The sequence below is a fragment of the Pungitius pungitius genome, chromosome 21 (assembly GCF_949316345.1).
Source record: "Pungitius pungitius chromosome 21, fPunPun2.1, whole genome shotgun sequence".
Lineage (NCBI taxonomy): Eukaryota > Metazoa > Chordata > Actinopteri > Perciformes > Gasterosteidae > Pungitius > Pungitius pungitius.
Window position 1 is genome coordinate 9,570,756 of NC_084920.1, and position 22,515 is coordinate 9,593,270.

Genomic DNA, 22,515 nt, shown 5'->3' on the forward strand with positions numbered 1-22,515 from the left:
AACATTCATATTAAAAAACAACTTATAAAAATGGTGCAGCCGCAATGTACCATAGCTGGGTGTGGTTGCTAGTAGATCTGATCATAGACCAGCATAGTGCTATAGGAGTAAAGTGCAGTTTAAAAAAAGGCTTTTGTTGCTACTGGTTGGCAGAAGTGTGGCCAGTGGCTCAACACATGTACAGTCTACCTTGTAACCCATACAGGCTGGAGTCTTTTCTTGTCCTGAAAAACCACAGCAGAGCAGCTTGTTTTTGCTAACTTACTGTGGGTAAAGTCTCTCCTTGTATCTGTGACAGAGGTGTTCTCCACGGTGCGTCCTTACTCTCTGACATCACTATGGCCGTTGTGACAGGTGCTTCCTCAAAAACACATAAAATTGTTGACATTACTATATCACACTGAATCAAAAACAATTAATTTGTAAATTAATGAACACTAACACAAAGCAGTGGTTGTCCACCTCCAAGAAAATAATGACAAAAAAAGAGTAGTGTGTCTTTGGAGCTTGCATCAGTAGGAAATTAAACAGCAGCAAACAAACGGCTCTGCAATTTCAACCGACATTGCAGACATTAGGGGAAAGACCATCTGTCACGTTTGACTGTGTTCCAGCACCAAGCTGGTAACCTCGGCTCCTAACTGGGTTAGCTTAGCTTCCATCTCAGCCCTTCTGTCTTTAACTGTTACAGTTCATGTGTAAGTAATGGGACATCTATATTTAATGTAAGTTTTTTTCATTTTTCATCCATTAGAAATACATTTAGAAAATGTGAAATACAAATGACGAAAAGGTTTTGAAGCCCTATCCTAAAGTCCTAAAATGCCAGTCATCAGTGGGATGTGGTAAGAGGCCAAACTAAAGACTGCAACTGAACCTGTTAATAAGTTCCTTCTAGGTAAAGGGAAGTGTGCATACAGTTTATACTGGTTTCTCTTGTTCATTCTAAAGAAGTGTGTTTTATTTGTAATCAAACATTCAACCGAACCGATCTGCAAAATCCCCCTGTATTTTTGACACAGCTTCCACTGCTCTGTGGGTTTGATTGAACTTCATTTTTACCTAATGTTTGGTCGTATTTACATGCCTATCTGCATAACGAGGGGTGGGGAGTTCACTTTGGACAGGAAAATAATGATCCTTTCTCATTTCTGTGTACCAAAAGGAAGAGGCTATTCACTAGAAGGACAATTGACCCTCAGTGTGCCCTTGTTCACAACAAGGCGCCCTCACTGCAGCTCTGTCACGGCCCACAGCCAATCCGAGGCAAATAGACCATTGCCGGCCACCTAGTGGGATTTGTGTGTGTAGAGTACACTTACAGCACTAATGGCATAGCCATTCAATTACAATAAATTTGGAGTGAGTTACTATGCTGCAAATGCACCTTATTGTGCTTACTGTATGTGCCAGTGCCCAGGTCCCATTCTGCTCCGTGTCCCGCCACTTCCTGGACTCTGCACAGTGACGGACCGTTTACCGTACCGCTTATGAGGCTGTCTTCTGTTCATGTGGATACAACACAGTTTACACTCGCTGACCGACCAATTAGATCTCTTTACAGCCTGCCTATCAGCCTAATGAGGGGAGCGCAGCACACTGACCCAAGGCTGAACCCGTGCTGTGTGCACACTATAAAAGAGCATCATATCTTTAACACAGGTAGCCAAATAGGTTGTAAGAATGAAATGTCACACTTTATTGCATGCAATATATTAGACATACATGTACCTCCATATTTTATAACATTACATGTCAATTATTTTTTATATATATTACATTTAATTTCCACGGCTGAATGTCTATTCCAAAAAATGGTAGTAGCAGCTAACCGAGCCTGCAGCCTCTAGTCTGCAGGAGAGCAGAGAAGCGGGCCACCGAGGCCTGATATTCTTGCCTCTTTCGATCACAATATCAGACTTGAGACTTCCGATCATCAGACTTCACACAACTCCCTCTGGAGACACAAAGGATTTTGTACTACTTTGTGTTCTGTACTAGTCTCCAACACCCGTTAACACTTCTGATCTAAGTGATTGGAGACAAACTCCATAGTTCCTCTTTCCATGTGTAAAAATGTAAGTTTATGTTGAGATAAAATGAGGCTTCAGTAGACAAATCTTACATTAAAGGCTTTGTGTTTTTAAATACCCACTTGATATTCCCTGGTCATTGTTTCATTACTGAACTGCAGCACAGGGATACTTGATTCAACTAACTCAGACTGCTGAAGACTCAAAACTTTGTATAATATATGTAATTGCAAGGTCAAACAAGGACTTAAGATGTTGTGCTCCATCATATTTAAACTCATTAGGTGAGTGTGTTGCCTTAAATTTCAAGATTGGCAGTTCAATCCCCGCTCTGCTAGTCTGTGCCAACGACTTCTGCCGGTATGAATGTGTTCAGTAGTTGGTCCTGATGCGCAGGGGGCACCTCTCATATTATCATCAATGTATGGGTGGGTGTGAATGGGTTAATGATTGGATTGTAGTGAGTCTAGATATACACATACAGTTCATCCAACATATTATTAGGACTCTGGAAAAGTAATACAGCCCTGATTATTGTTTCCCAAACAAACTTGATAGTATGAAAATCTCAACCTGCCCTTTAAATAGTTATGATTAAAGGCGCAAAGCTGTGACCTCATCCTAAGTGAACTACACCCTTTGTCTCTGCAGGTACTATGCTGCATTGAAGACCATGGAGCAGTTGGAGAAGGTCTTCATTCCCAGGTAGGGTTATGCCATCAAGGTTCCTGATGAAATAGTTCTTCTTTCTTTTCTGTAGTTGCTCATACAATGGAGAGGTAATGGTGGGCGATCTGGTGCCAAATGTATGATGTAAAAAAATATGCATGAAAACTGTTATGTGACCGTTTGAACATGCATGAGATTTAGGACCCCATGAAAGTGAAAATAAATCTGCTGCATGCACCAACTGTCCTGTGTCTTTGTCACTGTGTGAGAAAGAAACTTTTTTTGAGAGCCTCGGATGAATCCCTATTGATGTTGGAAGTATTACCAATACCGGGCGGCTCAGTCATTCCACCTGAGGATTAGTAGCTTGACATCAATCAGTCACCAGAGTTATTTTCCAACTGTTCCAACCAGAGTCGTCACATCAAATGAGACAATGCTGGTTGGAACCGAAAAAACTTTGCTCTGATCCAACCAACCTCAACTCTCCGGTTTTCCTGTGTCTCCCGCAGGGTAAGTCAGTACAGGTTCTGTCAGATCATGGCTGAAAACCTGCCCCGACTGAGAGAGGAGATCAAGGAGATCTCCATGTCCGACCTCAAGGACTTCCTGGAGAGCATCAGAAAACACTCCGACAAGGTTGGCGAGACCGCTATGAGACAGGTATGAGAGTTTGTGTTTTCCAACAATTCCCACTATAGATATGAAAATGTCTTGATCAAAGGATTTGACCTGTGTGTCTCTCCAGGCACAGCAGCACAGGACCTTTAACAGTGCAGTAGCCAAGCAGGCTAGTATTGGCCACTACTCTAAGCCTGTGTACTCCCTCAACGGGCGAACACACACTCACAACGGCCTGATGATGAACGACGAAGCTGGAGAGGAGGAGGAAGCAGATGAAGAGGTATGGAAACATGTGGTCAGCTGTGACAGAACGTCATCATTCAGAAGAAAGTATTCCTCTTTTCCAAAACAGAGTTGTAGTTGGTTCACTTCTGTCTTATGTGATTGCAGCTGTCAACGGCTGTGTGTTCATGTCATTGCTTTGTCAGTAAAGGTTGAATAGGTTTAAGCGTTGTGATAAAGGGACTTTTATTGTCTCGTTGCATAATCAAAAGCACAGAACAGGTATAAATAAATGTATGTCTCCTCCTCTGTGTCTGACAGGTTCTTACAGCTCAGGACCTGGTGGACTTCTCACCTGTCTACAGGTGCTTGCACATTTACACTGTGCTGGTAGGTGTCCGTCTCTCTCACAACCACACACATGCGCTTACACACAAATTGGATCATGGCAGCGATGTGGTGCAGCAGCATTACATTTACAGGATTTACTATGGCAAATCAAATGGTTGGTGTTTGATGAGGAGGAGAGGGGGGGGTGTTTGTGAACATCAGATTATGGGTGCAGGAAAGCGATGGACTCTTTTACCTGTAAGTTGATGTATCTTTTGTGACTCAAATATGACGCATCATTTGAAACTGCAATCACAAGTTGTTCTACTGGTACCTTCTACCTTTTGGTATATTTTTGGGGCCTCGGTAACTAAGCTAGTAGTAAGTTGAGAAAATAGAACTCCAAAAGGTGTCCTTTTCCCAGAGGGTTGCAAGTAAAAAAGGCGCTGACAGTAAAGTTTGAGATCCTTATGAGAGACTCTCTCTTTCACTGTCACGGCTACTGAAAGATCCATAGTTCTTTCAATTCTATGCCACTGCAAAATACATTTTGAATATATTGTTACCATTATTTGTATTTTAAATACAGACTATTGATACATGTTGTATTTCTCTGTCTGCAGGGTGACCGAGAAACATTTGAGAACTACTACAGAAAACAGAGGAAGAAACAGGCCCGGCTAGTGTTACAGCCACAGGCTAACATGGTGAGCAACACACAAGCAGACTCAGAGAGCATGTGAAAGCGGAATGTTTTTTTTTTTAAATTTAGAGTACACTACACTAAGAGACTACACTAAGCTATCAATATAAAGCTGCAGCACAAAAGAAACGTTCACAATCACATTAACTTGCACAGCCCTAAAAAATGTGATGAAATATGCAATCCTGACCTGTGTGAAAACTTGGCTCTCTGTGTTTGTTCAGCATGAGACAGTGGAAGGTTACAGAAGATACTTCAATCAGATAGTAGGGTAAGCTATTTCTCCCACTTTCACGTCATTGTCATGTACAGAAAATCTTACATTGTGCTGACCCTTTATACTCTGTTTGATTATGTCCAGTCAAGTTTGTTGCAGTCAGTCCTTAGTATTGTTGATCCCTAATCTCTTGATTTTAATTCCTATATTTTTTATAATGATTTACTCGTCACTTGTGTATTTAAAATTCCTAGCTTTTTACACGGGACATTGTGGGCTCCAAGTACTTCCATTCATTACTTAATTTACTAGCTAACGGGCTACCCGTATTGCACATTTCTATTCATTTGATAAACTAATGAATTTGAGTAATTTTATTTATTTGAGAATGGATGGAAGTGAGTTGATTATGTTGGCTCATGATATGGTAGAAGGTCTGTTTGTAGCTACAAATAACTAATGTTTCCATTTAATCCTCAAGGAAGGTTTTCACTTTGAATATTCCTGGATTTTTGCAACCTAGTCCTCAGTCCTGTGTGTTTTGATGTGGGAATAAATAAATGTATTGAGTGGTGTTTTTGTTTTTTCTGTGCATCAGGTTCTTTGTTGTGGAGGACCATATTCTCCATGCCACACAGGGACTGGTGACCAGAGTTTTCACTGATGAACTGTGGAACATGGCGCTGTCCAAGATCATCGCTGTGCTCCGCACACACTCTGTAGGCCCTCACACACATATGCACATGCATGAACACACACACACACACACACAAACAGCTGGATATATTTGGTTGAGAAGAATACTGTTAATAGAGATAATAGAGCTTGCGGCTGATCTATTTATCCTGGTAGACCCTTCTTTCACTGGCTGATACTTTCTCTTACACACACACACACACACACACAACACTGTGGAGGTCAGCGCACCCACAAACACCCTAATGATGTCACTCTCCAGAGAAAAGGTCAAAACACACATACGCATGCTGCTGAAGAGGAGGTCATTGGGGCCTTAATGAGAGACAGATTGAAACAATAACAGCAGATTAAGAAGGCATATTCCTAACCGCTGGGCTCTAGTCACTTGTAAATGACCCAGAGGATTATGTTAACAGGCCAGAGAATGGGCAACACAGCATGGGGCGAGGCGACTAACAAAGGCCACTGGTCTCCCCCCTGGCCTGCAGCCCCTCTGCTGGGCCATGATACAGGCAGCTCCACACTGTCAGGGGTCCTGCCCTTCCAACCACTGCAGGGCCAGCCTAAATTATAGAAAGTCTGGAAGTGGTGTTTGAGCACAGACCACTAATAATTTATTCTAAAAAGGTCCTCAAATGTATGACAAAAAATACAATATTAATGGTCCTCCTATATATGTTAAAAGACAACATTTGCCAATCACTTAATGTAGCTACATTAAACTGATGACTACGACTTCAAGTCATATATACACCTGGATCAGAACATTGTACATCACTATCCACATCCCTGCCACTGCTGTGATCTGCGACTGCGTAGCCAATTCTCCAGCTGGTTGTTGATGTGTTTGTGTGTCTGAGTAAACAAAGAGGCAGGCAGCCATGCTATACGTCAAATCTCAGCCTGTGTTCATTTGCTCAGTTGATTTACACACTCCTGCGTTTGTCAGGATCCTGGAGGCCTTAAGGGACTCCACTGTGCTGCTTTCAGGGTCATAAATCACTCGGCACTGCAGAAAAATAGAGAGACTTGTTCATGTTGATTGACCGTTGGCTAAGCCCTTCCCCCTAGTTGCTTTTGCTTCGCCTGTCAAGCTGTGTTTGATAACCCAACTTTATTCGCATATCCACTTTTCTCTACAGAATAGTAAACAGTCAAATGAAGAGTAGCACAGCCAAGCAATGTACTAAGATGCTCTGAAAACAAGAGATTATAAATGAGTGATGCATTTACAGTTAAAGCGCTGCCCAATTTGACAGTATCCTTGATTGACAGCCACGTTAGAGAATCCTCGACTGTGATTGGTTGTTTTCCTTTGGTCTGATGGACCGTTAGGATAAAGTGAAATTTGGAGCAAATATATGACTTGGCTTTGAACAACACGGTGCTTCATAAATGATTATCTTGTTATTTATACCACATTTGTCATTGACTATCTTGTATTCAGTCGTACTGTGATGACCCAGACCTGGTCCTGGAGCTGAAGAACCTCATAGTCATCTTCGCTGACACACTACAGGTGGATTTAGAGCTGTACTTTATTTGAACATCTGGGGACTCTGTAGGCTTCATTAACGCACTTGATCTTCTGAATGTGTGATATTTGTTTACAAAGGGTTATGGTTTCCCAGTCAACCGTCTGTTTGACCTGCTGTTTGAGGTCAGAGACCAGTACAATGAAACTCTCCTGAAGAAGTGGGCCCTGGTTTTCAGGTGGGCTTCCCCGATGTTTGTGACTGTTTGTCTATTATTACATTTCTTACTTAAGTGTGATGAAACCAAGTAGGTAGGTAACACCTAATGTGCGTGCCATGCTCACTTGTGTAGATTATCTTACTGAACAAAATGTGCGAGTATCATAAATGTGACAGTAAATTTAAACTAGTGGCGCATTCTCATTGAATGAGAGAAATGGCATACCTGTAGCACTGAGGATTTCAGAGAGTCATTTAAATTTGTTCAAAGTTCAGATGGTTGTCTTAAACCGTGGTCAGTTTAGACTACAGACAAGTGCAGATGCAGCTACATTGTCATCTTTGAATGAGATCCGATAATTACATCTGAAAAAACTGTAAATTGAGTGGTAATCAAGAGTTGCCAAAAATACCGAGATCTAAATCTCTAACCATGTGTTCACAAAGAATGAATTGTGTTCCTCAGGGAGATTTTTGAGTTGGACAACTACAGTCCCATCCCAGTGGAGACAGAGGAGGAGTATAAACTGGTAGTCAGCCGCTTTCCCTTCCACGATGCTGAGATTGAGAAGGTAACAAGCTCCCACACACTCCAAAGCATATTATCAAGAATAGCACCTGGAGGACTCAAGTGCACAACTCGGGAAACGGATGTCAAAGTCACCAATTTTAATATAATTTACTATAAAGGGTTTTATTATTAGACCTGGTCGAGAATAGCAAAGGTTTGGTACAAAATACTGGTGGAAGGCAAAGGTACGGAAGGGGTAGGTAGAGGCGGAATCCAAAAACGTAATATGCTGGGACACTTGATGAACGGCACATGACGGACTGGTAACAAACACAACAGAGCACGGGAAGTACACAAACAGGTGGACACAATCAGGGGGCAGGAATTCAAGACACCTGAAACGAGGGGGACATGGTGATTATAAAAGGAAAATCAAGAAACTGAAAACTGAGGTAAATAACAAAAAGTACTAGATTATTTCTAGACAAACCCATGACACGTATACATCCAAGGCCAGACATCAAGTTTGGATTACTTTTGTAGTGCATTCATAGAGACAATAGGTCTTCTGTAGTGGTCAGTGTTGTACTTCATATACTGATCATATGATTTGCCTGGTCCCCCCAACATTGTTTTCCTTATAGAAATAAAAAACATTTTGGTTAATTTTTGCGGCTCAGTGCCTGCTATCATCATCTGATAATAATTATCTGATATGGGGAATATAGAGTGGGCAACACCAACTCCAAGCTCTGCACCTCTGGCTTCTCTAAGCCAGCATGAAAAGTGCCCTGATTTTACCTGACTCCCCACAGCGAGATTCACAAAGGTTTAAGCATTTCAAAAGTGTCTCTCTGCGCTGCATCCTGAAGAAAAAAAACCTTGCCCTTGAACTACACTAACCCTCCCTAACCTCCCCGGTAAATCTAAAAAAGAGTGGAGCATTCCCATTGAATGTATATCATACCTGTAGCACTCAGGGGTTTTCAGAGAGTCATTTCAATTTGTTCAAAGTTCAGATGGTTGTCTTAAACGGGTCTGACATTTTACAGACAGGTGCAGATGCAAGTTAAATTCTCGGTGTGTGTGTGTGTGTGTGTGTGTGAGCAGCAGGAATTTCCAAAGAAGCTACCGATGTCCCAGTCCGTCCCTCAGATCTACACTCAAGTCAAAGAGTTAATTTATGCCAGCCTCAAGTTTTCTGAGTCACTACACCGGAGGTTGGTCTTGTGGAACAATATCATTTTTCCCCTTTCAGTATGTTGAAGTGGACGCTAGAACACCTGACTGTTTACCTATTTGTTGTGGAACACCAATTGCATCCGGACCTTTTAGAAGAACGGTTTGTTTGTGTATCCAGTTCTACAGAGATTGACGACATGTTGCGAAAATCCACCAACCTGCTGCTGACAAGAACGCTCAGCAGCTGTCTGCAAAACCTCATCAAGAAACCTCACATAGGACTGACTGAGGTAAGAACAACACTGCTGTAGCTAGTCATGATTTACTCCAAGAGGTAAGGCCTTTAGTCTGAAGTTGTCACCTTCTCTGTGTAGCTGGTGCAGATCATCATCAACACCACCCACCTGGAGCAGGCCTGCAAGTATCTGGAGGAGTTCATAACAAACATCACCAATGTCTCCCCTGAAACCGTACACACCACTAGACTTTATGGATTGTCCACGTTCAAGGTAAATGGATTGGATTCTTCTTTGTGTTCATCATACACTTGTTTCTGCATCACATTATTCATATATATTTATCTAAATCACACCAACCGACCCTCTGGGAAACCATCACCTTATTGTAGTGGAGAGGTTTATGTGTCCCTGAACTTGAGAGCTCCGTCGTCTGGAGCCTGGTGCTCCTGCTAGGCTTACCCTTGGTAAAGTGGTCTTTGGGCCAGACAAAGAATGGTTTCACAAAGCCCCTTTGAGAAGACTGAAGGATAAAGATGCTACCTGGCCCGGAGGAAACCCGCTGCCCCTAATTGGAGCCAGGATTCAACCGCGAGCGTCTGGTGGCCGGCCGGCCACAGCCCGAAGAAGTGACGCAACACCCCTGATCTCTCATTCCAATGGGTTCACCACCTGTGGGGGAAACGGATTGGGCTGTTGTGCGTGTGTAACAAACGTTTGGAGTATTTCAGGAGTATTGGAGACCCTGACGGATTCCCGCTTGCGGCTCTAGCAGCCTCCGCCGTGATGGAGGCAAAGCAACGGGCGTGGGAGGAGTTCGGGGAAGCTGTGTGTGAGAAGGACTGTCAGCTGGCACTAAAGTGGTTCGAAAGACCATCTGACACCTCACGGCGGGGGAATGGGGAATCATCCAAGCTCTGTATAGTACACTATACTGTGCGGTGGAAGGAGCACTTTGAGGAACTCCTGAATCCAACTACTACGCCCTCTTTTGTAGAAGCAGAGCTGGAGGCGGAGAAGGGATGATTGTCAATTTGCCTGATGGAAGTCACTGAGGTAGTCGAACAACTCTGCAGTGGGGCCCCGGGGATGGATGAGATCCGTCCAGAGATGCTAAAAGCAATGGGTGTTGATGTGCTGTCTTCGATGACACGCGTGTTAAAAATTGCATGGCAGTCTGGGACAGCACCAAAGGAGTGGAAGACTGGGGGGGTGGTACTTCCCTTCAAAAAGGGGGACCAGAGACTGTATCCTAATTACAGGGGTATCCCACTACTCAGCCGCCCTGGTAAAGTCTACTCCAAGACCTCCAACTCCCATTGCAGCGGTTCGCAGCCGAGTGTGAAGTGGATAAACGTATTTTAAAACGGGTTCTTATGAACTGTATTTCCTAGGATGCTCGTCACGCTGCAGAGGGAGAGATTTATACCAAACTCAACCAGAAGATTGATGAGTTCATCCAGCTAGCGGACTACGAGTGGGGAATGTCTGAGTCGGACGGCCGGGCCTCTGGATACCTCATGGACCTGATAAACTTCCTGCGTTCCACTTTCCAGGTCTTCACACATCTCCCGGTGAGTCTGATCCCTCATCCATTATCCCGAGTGGGTTGGCAGGCTGGCCGGGTTACTGTAGGACAGTGTGTCTTTGGTTCTGGGGACCCATTTGGTCTTTGACTGTTTTTTTTGTTTATAATTTGCCCAAACCCCAACTGTTTGGCTAAATATCCATCCCATGCCTATTAGATATTTGTACTGTTTGAAAGGGAGCTGATGTGTGTTGTGAATGTAAAGGTGAACTGCGTATGTGTGCGTTGGCGATCTGTTATGGTGATCGAACTACGCTGCTACTGACTTGTCTTCACATAACATTATTCACAGCAAGACACATTTGGTGATCTCAAAGTGTGGATGACTTGATCCATTAAAGTTTTTCGGTCCAGCTTAGCTGACGAATATAGCTTGTTCAGTTCCTCATTCAATCAATGGACCACTTGCCTGCTCTTCTTTCCTCCATCTCTCATCATGTCCTGAAATGAGTTCTAGCTTATTTCCATTTTTCCAAGAATCTCTCCTGCCCCTGTTCCTCACCCCTGGTAATAACAGTAACTAATTTGTTTTACTAACAGTTTTTTTCCTTGCTTAATTTGACTTGTTAAGCATGCGAGATATCTCCAGTTGAAATTTACCACCTCCTGTCCATTTATTGTTGCCACATTTCTTTTCCTGTCCTTTCCCTTCCCCTCTGCCATTTTGGGTTGGTTTGGGGGTGTCTCTGCTCAGAATAACAACAATGACCATGCATCGATGTCGGTGAGTATTCCTGTCTTGCTGTCATAATACTATGCTGCTATTTTAAGGGCCGAAGCAGATAGAAAGCATGCCAATGTTTGACTGTGGAAGCTCCACTACTCCAGGCTTTTTTTGTTCTTCTGGCACATTTTGAAACCCTTACTGAGGACGTTCAAGAACAATCTTTACATTTACGTTCGTTTTCGCATTGGACAAAGCAGCAACCACCACAGCTGGAAGCTAAAGCAACAGGGGAAGGTCCTCTGAATACCGCTAGATTTTGCTGGCCAGGAATGATTATTCATCTATCCCAAATCACAGTATCTCAGTGCAATGTCAATCTTGTTTTCCCCACAAGATATTGCTTCAGTTACTAATTTTACATGCTTAAATTCGCAGTTTGTTTTTTTCTTAATAATCGTAATAAATTGCATTTGTAATGCACTTTTCATTCAAACAAATCTCAGCGTGCCAGTTAATATTGTCGGGCAACTGTAAATAAAACTTCCATTTAGAGAATTTTTCTTAGCTGTAATACCTCATTTCAATGTATTTGAATGATTATATTTCTCAAGTTAAAATCTTACCTCAGGGCTTGATGAATACACAGCATTTCCTGTTTGCCTACATTAGTCCATGTGCTGCTTTGCTTTGCTACAATGTCATGGTGCTTTTATTTAAAAGCAGCTGATTCTAAGGGGTTAACTTTTAAAGCAAAATTTCTTCACTTATTTTTTTGTGAATATCTGTTGATATTATATTGTAGTCTTAAAAAAGTAAGACTACAATCAATTTAATCCCTAATTTAAAATTCCGCCAGATAAACATAAACACAGTTCAATGGTAAAAGCTGTGCTCTGTGATCACAGCAGGATCATTTCATTGTTTACCCCAGGCTTCAATTTGAACACCAAGCACGCATTTTTGAGATCGCCTTTAGAAAGCTTTGAGTATTTTCTATATTTGAGTACCTTTTTCTATGGGGCAAAACTGTGTATGAATGGTTCCTGGTGTGGCCACGAGCAAAGTCAGCAATTCACTTTTGTGATGAAACGAACTTGCAGTGGATAGGTGGAGATGTGCTAGCAGCCCAGAGTGAATGGACAGATCTTGTTTCTGTTGGACCATGTATCACTGCTGTCCATCTGCCAGTTAAAGGATGTTAAAAGGGATGCTGTGAAGCTCGAAGAAACGAAAGCCATGGATTATTCTTTGGTTTTCTTAAGTGTAACACTCATCTGTTATATTACACCCATGTGGTGTAATAAACATGTTGTTGTGAAATGTTACATAAGTTAAGTTGTTTTGAGTTTATGTTTTTCCTTACCTGCATGTGTTGGGCCATGGTTTTAGTGTGTCTTTCTTCTTCACTACTCATTGGGTCACTTACACAACTAAAGTAGCATCCGGAGCTTATATTCACATACGTTACAAAGCAAACATGCATCATTTAAATGACCTTTATGACTTGTGTTAACTTTTCACTAAAAGAAACTGAGTCCCCCATTTGTTTTTGATGCACCACAAACTGATTTACTTGACAACTGCATACGTCGGTGCTTCCAGGGCGGAGTGGAAAAGTATTTTGTACCACCACACACATGCTCTGTCTTGATGCAGTGTATCTTGCGTTCTCGTCATTGGCCGCTGAGATTGCAATTTGTATCAACATAATTCAAGATGTTGAAATTCCTGCATTAAAAGCCCCATGCACCTTCCTGTGTGCACTGACGTAAATGGCAGCATACAGGAAAGTGATTCCTCGCCCGTTTTCAGTTAAGAGTCTCGTCATGTATGCAGCAGCTGTTTTGGTTTGGTCTTGATTCAAACGCAACTCGTCTTGTCACCAATGGGCTGTTCACTTTTCAGTCTCAGAGAATGTTTCGCTGAAAGTCAAGTGGTCTTTTCCATATAGATGAGCTCATTCTCTGTCCTTCTCATCCCTATCCTAATCGCTCCTACATCTTTCCACCTGTCCCTCCTCTTTTGCATCCCGTCATCCTTCCTCTCAACCCGCCTTACCCTCCCTCCTTTCCCCTATCCTTCCTTCTGTAGGGTAAAGTGGCCCAGACGGCTTGTATGTCAGCCTGCAAGCACCTGTCCACATCACTGATGCAGATGCTGCTGGATACAGACCTCAAACAGATCAGTATGGGTGCCATTCAACAATTCAACTTAGACGTCATTCAGTGTGAATGTAAGTACAACTACATGTCATGTTGAAAGTAAAGGAACCCTGCTACGCAAGCTTTCGGCACTGAGAAGCTGACCAGGAGTCGTGTACTTTATTGTGTTGGTGTATTTGATTATTTCTGTTTCCTGTCAGTGTTTGCCAGTTCTGAGCCAGTCCCTGGCTTCCAAGGGGACACACTCCAGCTGGCTTTCATCGACCTTCGACAGGTAAACTGTCTCACTGCGCTTTAGAGAAGCGATTAACCATCTTAGCCAGCACTAGTTTTTATTCCTCCTAATTGTGTCTCATGTTGGTTATGTTTTAAATTCCTAGCTTAAGTTTCTTATGTTCTTACGTGCCTTAATGAACAATAATACAAAAGGGTGTTAACAGATTATTTCCGTTCAATTGGGCCATTTCTGCATAAATTGGGAAAATATTGGGCTTGTGAATGAAAAGTTGGCAGTTTTGGTCAAAATTTGGTGAATATTGTGAAATAATAATCCCAAACGCGCTGTTATTTGATGCTCAAAATCATGCATACAAAATTCAGTGGACTTAATTGGAAATCAAATTGGATATTTAATTAAATTGTTGGTCGTAATCAAGGAGGGCCAAGTTACCTTGACGTCATTATAACTGTCACTTCCATAGCAATTTGAGTTGCCTTGTGGTGTGGCAGTTAATACCGCTTCACGGGTGCTGGGTTCAAATCACTTGCCAGAAATTTTTCTGGGATGAGTTTGAATGCTTACGCCCACAGTCCAAAAAGAGATGCGGGATTGGTTAATTAGTTACTCTAAAATTGCCCTTTGGTGTGTGAATGGGAGAGTGTCTGTATGTCACCATTACGATTGACTGGGGACCAGTCCAAGGTGTACACAGTCCCTCGCCTGATGCTAGCTCCAGCCGCTCCAGCCGCCTGTGACCCTTAATGGAGCAGCAGTATAGAAGATGTTTTTTGTATTATTCGGCTATCAGGATGACTGCATTCTTTGTGGGTAGCTATACCTTCTTGATCTTACATTGAGTCATCTGGTGCCGATTTTCCTCTTGGACTGCTGTTATGATTTGTTATACATTGCATATTGTTTTTTGCAGTTTTACACAAGGACACTTTTGATTAAATTGGGTGGGTTTTGCGATTGGGCTGGAAACTGGATTTGATCATGGCCTGGGGATGGTGTGGGAAGAGGCTTGTCTCTTTTAAGGACCTGTGTTTAGAGCAGACAAACTCAAGGCCCGCTGTCCAAGTCAGGCTCGCAGTTCAATTAAATCCGGCTGTCAAAAAAATGTAATTTGTCTATCATAACCGGCCCGTCAGTCAATGGGACGTACACGGCTGATACCAAGAGCCCCGGAAGGCACAGCAAAAGGCTACTAGCAACAAATCTAGCGAATCCTCTGGTGTTGTGACTCTGAAAGCACGTACCATTCTCTAGTTCTCAAAGGAACAGCCCAAAGCTGTCACGATAGTCTCACTCAGCAGCCTCGCTCAGCAGCCCCTGCTGCAGTCAAAGCAGAGAAGAGACAACCTCTCTCCGCTTTGACTGACACCAGACTGCGCATTCTCATGACCACCGCCTATCCTCCCCTGCCTTACGGAGTGGGAAAAGAAATGGAAACTTCTGAGAATACAGTCTGGCAATACCTCCGTTATGACGGTAATTCACAATGGGGTCCATAAGAAGTAATGATCTATTTTATTGGCAAAATGAATCCACATAGGGTTCGTACGGTCATGGAAAACCTGGAAAAGGCATGGAATTTTAAAATGGTCATTTCCAGGCCTCGAAAAGTCATGGAAACAAAAATAAAATCCCAAACGTTTTGGAAAAATCATAGAAATTTGTTATATTGATATGTTCATGTGGTTCATTGAAGATGAAAAGTAATCTTCCAAAATGTAAACTTAAAAATGTAGTTACATTTAATAATTAGTTTCAAACTAATAATAGTTAAATATAAGCTTAAAATATAAGCTCTCATTCTCGGAGCGCAAATAATTGGCACCGTGGTTGTCACTGAGAAGTTTGGTGGCCAGTAGCTCAGGAATCATCCACTGTGCCAGGGAAGAGTAGATTTAACCATGGTTATATAACTCTACATATGGAAAAGTGCATGTCATGAGTTACAAAGACCCTCGGGTCTCGACGGGCAGAATGTAAGTAATGTGGAGGTAAAACATGAGATATTTCAAACATGAGAGAGCGGCATTAACGAGCCGTGCTAAAGGAAGCAGACGTCAGTGAACCGCTGCTAACGTTGAGCAGCAAGTCTCCTTCTTCGGCTACCGGCTCCGTACACAACACCGCCATTTTCCAACGTGCGCTGACCGTCTGCTGGTGGGGGGGCGGCAGTTCCAAGTTGCAAACCGAGGGTGTAGCGTTGTTCCTTCGGTGTTGTTGGTCATTCAGCTGCAGACTGATACAGCTGGTATCAGGAAAAACTTAAACAATACTGTAAACATAAAAAAACACTTTCTTGGGGCCTAATTAAAGTAAGTTTTCAAAAGTACCCAATAATATATGGTCACAGCAGTATACACAACCGTGATCAAACTTAAGGGGTATCAGAACTGTGTGTTATCCACCCTATTGTATGGTTCTGAATGCTGAAGAATGACAGCAAAAGTGTGAGTGTGTGTTGGGAATGTGCAGCCAAAAAGTCCAATTTTCTAGTCTAACATCCTAGAGATGTTTAGAACTACAAATGTACTTTCTTCTGTTGACAGGGTTCATACACATTTTGACCAATGGATTTCCATGACTTTAAACAAAATTTCCATGACCAAATACGTCGGTGTAAACGTAAAAAAGTGAGAAAATGTAGTATTTGAACTAACAATGAGAATTCCAAAGCATACAGTGTTTCCCCTACCTAAGAGTCATGTTATGAAAATCCCAATTTGTGTGTGGCTATCTGGCTTGGATTGGATTAGTAAAATATCTTTGGATGTTCCAGGGTTTGCCGACGTCATCAGACCAAGGGGGAGTCTCCCTTACCTGGCCTCGGCCCTGCCCCCACACCACAAATTTGTTTCTTGCAAACAATTTAAGGTTGGAATTATGTTAGAATAAGATTGGTCTGGTTTGCGAGGAGGGGGACTTAAAAAAGCGCTAAAATGGAATGTTTCAGACACAAGGTGAATACAGGGATATTCACTTAATGCAAGGAAAACTATGCTTTTTAACATCAAAACAATCCTAAATGGCTCTTAAAATGAGCGTGATATGTCTTCTTTAAGACAATTCTTTATCTTCATAAAACAATGTTGCCTATATAAATATGTATTCTTTTGCACTTTTCCTATATTCCTTCTGTCATTTATTAAATATTGACCCTGTTTGGCCCTAAACGTAGTCCCAGTTTTTATTTTTTTCCTGGTTTGTAATTGAGTTTGACAGCCCTGGTTTAGAACTAACTGGTTCCAATGGTCTAGTTCTAAATGATGCCAAGTTGTTCCAGTATCTCCAATGACACAAAGTCCCGCCCCTCAAACGCATACTGACCAATTACGTCATCCAGCTCTGACCTGGCTGTGTCCCTGATTTCTAATTTTTACGCTTTTGCTTCGTTTTTTTCTTCATTTTTTCATTTTCAGGCTGCTTTAGTGGTTCAAAAGCTGCAGCTTTCCATTTTGAACCACCGTGACAGTAGACAGGGACCTACTGAACTTTACAGAAATAGTGTTAAACAGTTATGTTGCGTCTCGATCTCCAGGTTATGTGGTGGTTCACTTTTTTACTTACTGATTTGTAGCTTTTGCTACAAAAAGCTCTTTACTTTTTTTCTTCCCTGCTGAATCAGTTTGACATCTCTGGATTTATCCATTAAACGCTTATGGTAGATCCTTTTGTGTGCTACTCTCTAAAAATGGATTTAGCTTCTTTTCAAAAACTAAATAGCATCTATTTAGAAAATGCAGTTTGTCACAGTGTGGCTCCACAGTAGGTGTGACGGAAAATTGTGAATTCAGTATTTTGATTCAGGAAATAAAGGTGATAAAAAAAAAAAAAAAAGCCAGGGCGAACTAATAATATTTTGTTACAATTTTCTTTGGCTTCTGTCTGTTTCCATTATTTTCCACTCCACTTCTCAACTGTCCCACACCTCACCTCTCCAAAAATACTGTGTTTCACTGGCTGCCTCTTTCGTTACCTTTTCAACTTTCACCTCTTTTCAAGGTTCACCCGTGCAAGAAAATTCCTATTCCCAAATTAAGAACAAATCCTTTTTGTTGTGAACACCAGTGGTATGTAAAGTGTTGCTGAGTCTCATTAACTGGTGTCTGTGCTGATCTGTTAATCTGAGCCTGGGGTGGAGGCTTGGATTTGCATCCAGTTCAGGTCACAGCACTATACTCGGCATGTTTGTTGAAAACTTTGAGAGACTGAAAATGTAAGGGGGAATATTTGCCACCGTTTTATGTGGAATTGCAATTAGTGCTGATAATGAATTAAATCCCCCGTTGCGTTACAATACCTCCTTGGTCAAAAAAATAAACAATGTAAACTTCCAAAATGTAAACTTAGAAATGTAGTTACATTTAAACAGAAATATGACTTTAGACGATCTAAATACAGGTTTCTCCGATAGACCAAACTAAGACAGGCCTTGTCATTGTAAAACAAACTTCATTCCTGTTGGACAGAAACGTTTTGTGAGTAAAAACCCACAATGACCTTCTTGCTTTGTCTTTCCACTGTCAGAAAAATGATCTAATCTTAGGCAACAAACCGGACAACAGAGGCAGGATCGGGAATGATGAGATATGGAGCACACCGCAGTGAAAAGAACATTTAGATGAAGATGAATGAAGAAATCTATGGCCCACTTCTCTTTCTATATAAGTTGTACCACCATATGACTTCCCAGGAAACTTCATTGGGAATTATTAGAAATGGATTGACCACATCCCCACACCCAATATCCTGCCCTTAGTGTTAGCTACAGCCCTACCTAGGGCTTGGTCTCCTCTGATGCATCATTAGACAACATGTGTCCATGTTCCTTTTTATGCAGGCTGCCTGGTTGACATGTTGATCCTAGCCTCAGGTAAAGCGTTTGGAAGGCATCCACAGGCTGAGGTTACCCAGAGGTTATCCCTTTACTTTCTCCTCATCTCATGGCTTTGGATTTCATAGCTAGGCCTGCTTTTTAGATTGTTATCCTGTAATCATTTACAGTGATGGAGTCAAGTCAAATATTTAGGGTAAAAGTGATGGAAGTAACGCACTCTGATGGGATGGGTAAAAAGTCAAAATGGTCAACATAGAAAGACCGCTTCTACTATTGTACATATATAAAATCATATTTCATACAACTTGAGACTTGACTTATTTTAAAGAACTGCGTTTACTCGAGATAAATAATTGTTGCCGTTAACTTGCCCAGCCCTAATTTTTACTTATTGAACATACACAAACATCTAAAATATACTAGTATTTGCAGGTATTATCAGCCTTGGCGGTCTACTCCAGTTTAAACTCTGGAAACACAACATGAAATCATTCATTATGAATTAAACTGCTAAAAGCACCACTACTAAAACGCTCAAAAGTTGCAGAGCAATACAATGTGGGAAAGTTTCTACATGTGTCCCCTGTGACGTGGGATGGCCACCTGGTTTTAAAATACAACTTTAAACAAATTACCAGGATTTAAAAGAAGAGTCAATAATCTCATACAAAACAAACATGTATAAAAACTATAATTTGCTGAGTTGTGAAAGGAAAGCCACTACGTGCTCTGCTCAAAGCTACTGCACTCCATTAACAGAAGCAGTACTTCATCTCACTCGAGCCAAAAGCTGAATATTTCCTAGAACTGTTTACCATTTGACTCTTATGATAACGTGACCCAGCTCGCCCAGCAGAGTCCTAGATCCCCGCTGATTGTCGTCTTCACTGTCAGACGTACGTGACAGAGTGGAGTAGGAATGAGATCCCCCAGGTGGGGTTGGATATTGAGAAGTGGTTCCACCCTTCACAGTATCATAGATACTGCACACAGCAAACAATCCTCTCCTCTTTAAAAACATTGTATGTTTCATCATCTATTCATTTTACATATTGATCTGGCTGCAGTTTGAATAGAAAGTATTTTATTATGATTAGTATTGGTTGTATCAGTGTTATCATCAGTATGTTGCATGTTAGCTTACATGTAAGCAGCACTACAGCATATCAAATGAACTACTAAATGAAAAGTCGGCTGTAAAATGACGTCCCGCTATGGTTAACAATCAACAAATCCCGTAGGTGTGTGAGCCAGATTGCGTCTGTCTGGACCTTTTTCGTTGTCTCTCTCACACTTAAACACACACTCGCATCCAAGATAAGCAAATGCACATGGCGTGAGCTTCAGTTTGTTACCAATAACCGCCTTCAACCTAGTATGCTCTACTTTAAGTCATGTTGATAACACAACGCTTTGTTACTACTTATTAAAATATGGTAAATGGCAATAAACAAGGGTATTGAACAGTGACAGTGAGATCAAAGTGATCGTTGGAGCCCTGCCAGCTGGCAGAAAGTAGCTCTAATGTATGACAGGTCGATCCGTATAACTGTAAAGAACTATATTCATGACATTTCCAATGTGAAATGTTTACATCATATTCACAATTCTTAAATGACCAAATCAAGATATTCTTATAAACAATGCTTTATGTCACAAAACAAATTGAATGTCAATATCTGTATCCAAATGGCCAGCGTGTGCAAAACAAACTGGTGACTAGTTGTGCTTGAAAGCCTGCTGGTAGCACAGCAGCCGGGTGCTGTCAGGAGCTGGAAGTGTTGCAGAGGGAGATGGCTCCAGGTGAGAAGAATGGCTTTGTTGCCGAGCCTCTCTGTCTCTCAGTCCGCTGAATAATGCCATTATCACTAAGCTGTTCTTTCACTGCTCTTTCAACATGACCCAAACACCCAGCTGTTTCACCCTTTGACATTTGCATACACTGTGTGTGTGTGTGGAGTTGGGGGGGGGGGGGGGGGGGTCAGCTCCATGAGGTTAATCCAGGGTCATGGGGGGGTCATTTTGAATGTTCCTGTTCACACTTATCACTAATCACGTTAAGCAGTAGACTCTCTCTCCAAGGATACACAAGTGTTTACAGTCTTCACACGATCCAACGTGACTTCAGCCAAGGCATCCCTACTGTAACCTAACAGGAGAGTCCTCCCACCACTCCATCCTGCTCAGGTCATAGCACTTAGCCGTCCGTCCCCCCCCCCCCTTCTAAAATGTACAAAAACAGCCTCTAAAGGACCTAACATCCCCACCAGCTTGGTATTTTTTCATGTGTGTGAGGAAAGCGTCTCTTTGTCCAAAACCCAGCAAGGGTCTGCATAAGGGTACAGTTAACAAGGATTTACCCTTTATCAGAAGATGTCACACTCGTCCCGACATTTGAACATGTGCACCTCGGTCAACTGTGAGGAAAGAAGCAGGGCAATCTGAGCCTGTGAGGGTTAAGCACTTTTGGGACAAGAGAAAACACCAAGTCACTGGTTAAAGAAAGGGGAAACGTATAGAAATGTCTGCAGATTGAAACAAGATTAGCTTCCTGTTTGAGCCTCATAAGCTCAATGACGCAGAATCTAAAAAGCTGGAATGGACGTGTTGCTTTAGCAAACTTCCCAGGAGAAATCAGAGGTTAGGGTTGGCAGGCTGACTAATCCCAGTTGTGCATCTCTGTTCTATAGCTTCTGGATCTGTTTATGGTGTGGGACTGGTCTACTTACCTGGCGGACTACGGCCAACCGACCTCCAAATACCTGAGGGTGAACCCAGCCACCGCCCTGGCTCTGCTGGAGAAGTAAGTGCAGCAGATATGAGGGCATTAATACAATAATTCAACATCGCTTTTTGCCGTATTGTTCTAATGTAGGTGTGGGGGGGGGGCTCAACTGTCCTTTGAACCAGAAAATGATTATGGCGAGGATGCTTGACTTAACAGTAGTTAACAGTATTCATGGAAAACACATGAAATTAATTTGTATTTAGCTGAACATAATCCAGATTTCCACAAAACATCTGCAACATTTCCATCTGAATGGGCCGTGTTTGGTTCTGGGTGGAATTATTGTCGCTATGGTATTTTATGGAGCAGAGTATTCTGGGTATGTTGTGGAAACGCTGTGAACATGTCACTGGCTGTAGTTTATGTTCTATCATTTCTGAGAAGTCTATGAATTAGTGTCTAAATCTCCTCCCTGCTGTTTTTCTGATGCTGCTCAGAGTCTACAGGGGGTAGGTGCACCTTCCTCTCTGCTTCTTGTTGTTCTCCATGCATGCTCTCATGTAACTCAGCGCAATAGTGATGTACGGTGGTGTTGTTAAAATTAGATTATAGATAGTTTGCACCTTACTTAACCAAACCTTTACCAAAGTGATGTGTGCACATAAGTGGGTTGAGCCAGAATCTCAGTGGTAGGGTCAGGAACAAGGAATCATGCCAAATCTCACATGAAGACATAAATAGTCTCTACTATGTAGAGAATATGTTTTAGCAACATTTGACATCTTTGTTGTTTAACTTTACTAGATTTGTTACTAAATGCTGTCAAGCCAAGGTCAACATATATGTTGAACATTTCAACTTTGATCTATTCATACTGTATATAAAATCAGCTCCAGTGTAATTCTACCACTTTATCATTGTGTGGTAAATAATAAGTGTACAAAACTCACTAAAACGTAACTGTGTGGACTTTACTGCATTCATAGTTGAACAAACTCCCGAACCTGAAGCTCTGTCAATTTAACATTTTCAGAAAACTAGTAATAAAAAAAATTAAAGAGTTTGTCAGTTCCCCCAACTTACATTTACCTGTAGCTTACAGTAGCACCCTAAAATGTGGCGACGTCTTCCATCATCACCAATTGAGTTTTTGAATTTTTTGTTTACCCGCTGCACCCTCT

General features: G+C 41.9%; 1 protein-coding gene across 8 annotated transcripts in view; it reads left to right on the top strand.

Moving 5' to 3' along the window:
• The window catches only part of exoc6 (exocyst complex component 6), a 33,950-nt gene that overhangs the window by 8,828 nt on the left and 2,607 nt on the right, over positions 1 to 22,515 (top strand). For 2 of the 8 annotated variants that reach the window (XM_037463048.2, XM_037463052.2), the window contains exons 6-24: positions 2,685 to 2,738; positions 3,215 to 3,365; positions 3,451 to 3,606; positions 3,870 to 3,938; positions 4,502 to 4,585; positions 4,806 to 4,852; positions 5,397 to 5,517; positions 6,945 to 7,016; positions 7,113 to 7,210; positions 7,658 to 7,763; positions 8,813 to 8,922; positions 9,063 to 9,174; positions 9,259 to 9,393; positions 10,515 to 10,694; positions 11,403 to 11,432; positions 13,467 to 13,608; positions 13,738 to 13,811; positions 21,297 to 21,409; positions 21,832 to 21,843. In XM_037463048.2, the coding sequence (XP_037318945.1) occupies positions 2,685 to 2,738; positions 3,215 to 3,365; positions 3,451 to 3,606; positions 3,870 to 3,938; positions 4,502 to 4,585; positions 4,806 to 4,852; positions 5,397 to 5,517; positions 6,945 to 7,016; positions 7,113 to 7,210; positions 7,658 to 7,763; positions 8,813 to 8,922; positions 9,063 to 9,174; positions 9,259 to 9,393; positions 10,515 to 10,694; positions 11,403 to 11,432; positions 13,467 to 13,608; positions 13,738 to 13,811; positions 21,297 to 21,409; positions 21,832 to 21,843 (1,866 nt within the window). The remainder of the gene's footprint in view (positions 1 to 2,684; positions 2,739 to 3,214; positions 3,366 to 3,450; positions 3,607 to 3,869; positions 3,939 to 4,501; positions 4,586 to 4,805; positions 4,853 to 5,396; positions 5,518 to 6,944; positions 7,017 to 7,112; positions 7,211 to 7,657; positions 7,764 to 8,812; positions 8,923 to 9,062; positions 9,175 to 9,258; positions 9,394 to 10,514; positions 10,695 to 11,402; positions 11,433 to 13,466; positions 13,609 to 13,737; positions 13,812 to 21,296; positions 21,410 to 21,831; positions 21,844 to 22,515) is intronic. The other 6 variants (XM_037463049.2, XM_037463054.2, XM_037463050.2 and 3 more) reach the window with 3 other exon arrangements.